The following is a 2,868-nucleotide window of genomic DNA, read 5'->3' as shown; positions in this document are numbered from 1 at the left end:
ATATATATATATATATATATACCATTGTGTCTGGGGAGAGTCATTTTCTTTTTGTGTCTTAAAATTTAACACATTCACCGGTAAAATTTCCACTTATTCCTTATTTTTATTTTCCTAAAATTTTCATTGCGCCTTGTAACCTTTTCAAGGTGTCACCAGCACAGGTGTTTTTATGCGGCACCAGCACAGGTGATTTTTTCATGGCACCACACACATACACATCTACATAAATATAAATACCTTCATACACACTCACATATGCATAGAAACAAGAGTCAGCCAGTATAGTGTTGTACCGTAGTGCCTGTATAGTGTGGTGTAATAGTACCATATAGTATGGTAGCAGATTGAAGTCATTGCTTCCTCTTACCTGATCTTGCACATCTCCATCACATATATCCATTGAGAAGAGACTTTCAAAACCTTTACACAGCAGCTCGTTCACATGAAAATGAGGTTTCTCTGTATGAGTACTCAATACTGACGTTATATAATCGTGCATGCAGGTCACAGCCATTTTGGAGATTCGTCTTTCCCTGTTGCCAGCAGCCTGAACAAAAACAGAACAGATACATAAAAACCATAAAACAAAACAGCTTCTAATGTAGTCATGTGACTAGTTTAGAATATATAATAGAGAAACAATTCTTAACCCTTTTGATACCAACCTGGCTGAAACCACCTTTGGCTCTGAGTACAAATATCTTGTTTTCATAAGTTTTGAATTAAAATCTTCCACCAAACCTTAGTCACAATTTATGTTCATAACACTAGCTTAATGATAACTAAGTTATTTTACTAAATTCTTTGTTATATTTAAAATTAATTGAAAGAAACACAGAACATCTCAACAGAAATACGGTAACGAAAGGGTTAAGGAGTGCACTGGGTGCTCTGTATGTGGCATTAGCATTGGTGCTTTGTATGTGGCACCAAGTAAATTGCAATACTAAAAGCCTTCAGCTGGGAAATGGAGAAGTAGTGAAGGAGGTGTCTTTGTGCAGGTTGAGAGATTAACATTTTAGCATTTATATATGCTTTTTCATCATCATTATTTAGTGTCCGTTTTCCATGCTGGCATGGGATGGACAGTTTGACAGGAGCTGATCAGCCAGGGAGCTGTCCAGACTCCAACTGTCAGCTGTGGCGTCATTTCTGCAGCTGGATGCCCACAAAAGACAACTGGAGTCTAGATGGTTTACATTCTGACATGCACCCACTAATATACATTCAACTGTACTGAAATGGTGAAATACACCGTTATTTACCTCAACCAAATGAGTGGAAACTGCATTGAAAGCCTGCACCAGGTGTAGCAATGGTCTGCCCGTGTGCAAGACTTTCATGAGAACTTCCTGAAGTCTGTAGAGCAGGAGAGCATTGGTTGGTAATTTGATAGCTACGTTGATGATTTCTCCATCGTCGCTGATTGTAGAGAGCTGTACGAGCTGGTGGTGGCTGGCTGTGCAAAGCTCAGACAGGAAACTAACCAGAGCTTGTAGGTTCAATTTCTGAGCAGCATCTTCGAAAAGACTAAATGACAAAAAGGTAAAAAAAAATAAAAAAAATAAAAATAAAAATTTAAGAAACAACAACAAAAAGACTTAAGAAAAAACAATAACAATAATTCTTTCTACTAAAATTTCGGTGGAGCGGGGTGGGGCATAGTCGATTATATCAACCCCAAAATGATGGAAGGATAAGTTAACCTTGGCAAAATTTATTATCTGGCACAGTAACAATTCTGCCTGCTGACCACCTTAATAATAATAATAATAATAATAATCTTTTCTACTATAAGCACAAGGCCTGGAACTTGAGGGGAGGTGATTAGTTAATTACATTGACCCCCCAGTGTTTTACTGGTACTTAATTTATTGACCCCTTTAAAGATGAAAGTCGAAGTTGACCCCTGAAAGTCATGAGGAAACAAAGACCACTTATGTGAATTTACTCAAACTCTTTTTTCTCCACCCTTGAAAAATTTTCACAACAGATTCGTATATATAATTGGAATTTACACCATCTGAAGTGTATTTTGTAGAAAGTTTCATTAAAAAAAATATCCTTTTTTTCTGGAAGTTATGAGGAAACAAACTCAAGGGAAGAGTACGTTTTTTTCTTCTTTTTTTTTATATATTGCCCACAAGGGGACAAACAAGGACATACAGAGGGATTAATTCGATTACATCGACCCCAGTACGCAACTGGAACTTAATTTATCGACCCCGAAAGGATGAAAGGCAAAGTCGACCTCGGCGGAATTTGAACTCAGAACGTAAAGACATACGAAATATCGCTAAGCATTTCGTCAGGCCTGCTAACGTTTCAGCCAGCTCGCCGCCTAAAGGGAAGAGTACGTTTGTGTAGGTCTGTCCCCTATTTTTCTCATTCAAAGATGAATTAAAGTTGAATAAAAGACAATGATGTATTTTACCGATCAACTTCTTGGGAGAGTCCACAAAGCGCTTTGGCAGCATGAGACGCACTGAGGACACCACCACCACTCAGGGCACTCTCCCATCCAGCTTCAACTTTGCTCAACCTCGTCAGTTCATGTACACTAATGGTTGGTGCCACAGGCATCACTGGTACCATTGATGTCATATACATCTCAGGATCACAACTGGAATTGAAAGAAGAAAAATAAAACCTTTAAATATACGCAACATCCAATGATTTGGCCATTGTAGAGGTGCAGGGCTTAGTGGTTAGGGGTGTTGGATTTGTGATTGTAAGATTGTGGTTTTGATTCCTAGACTGGGCGCCACCTTGTGTTCTTGAGTAAAACACTTCATTATACATTGCTCCAGTCCATTCAGCTGGCAAAAATGAGTAACCCTGCGAGGGACTGGCATCCCATCCTGG

The 2,868-nt window shown here is 38.7% G+C and overlaps 1 protein-coding gene across 1 annotated transcript in view; it reads right to left on the bottom strand.

Annotated features, from left to right (window-relative positions):
• LOC106876896 (brefeldin A-inhibited guanine nucleotide-exchange protein 3) overlaps positions 1-2,868 on the bottom strand; it is a 48,777-nt gene that overhangs the window by 18,978 nt on the left and 26,931 nt on the right. The window contains exons 21-23 of the mRNA XM_052977154.1: positions 2,438-2,626; positions 1,269-1,533; positions 371-550 (exon numbers count right to left, since the gene is read on the bottom strand). Of these exons, the coding sequence (XP_052833114.1) occupies positions 371-550; positions 1,269-1,533; positions 2,438-2,626 (634 nt within the window). The remainder of the gene's footprint in view (positions 1-370; positions 551-1,268; positions 1,534-2,437; positions 2,627-2,868) is intronic.

The sequence above is a fragment of the Octopus bimaculoides genome, chromosome 27, assembly GCF_001194135.2.
Source record: "Octopus bimaculoides isolate UCB-OBI-ISO-001 chromosome 27, ASM119413v2, whole genome shotgun sequence".
Lineage (NCBI taxonomy): Eukaryota > Metazoa > Mollusca > Cephalopoda > Octopoda > Octopodidae > Octopus > Octopus bimaculoides.
The sequence above is the reverse complement of the archived record's forward strand: the minus strand, read 5'-3'. Positions and strand labels throughout refer to the sequence as shown.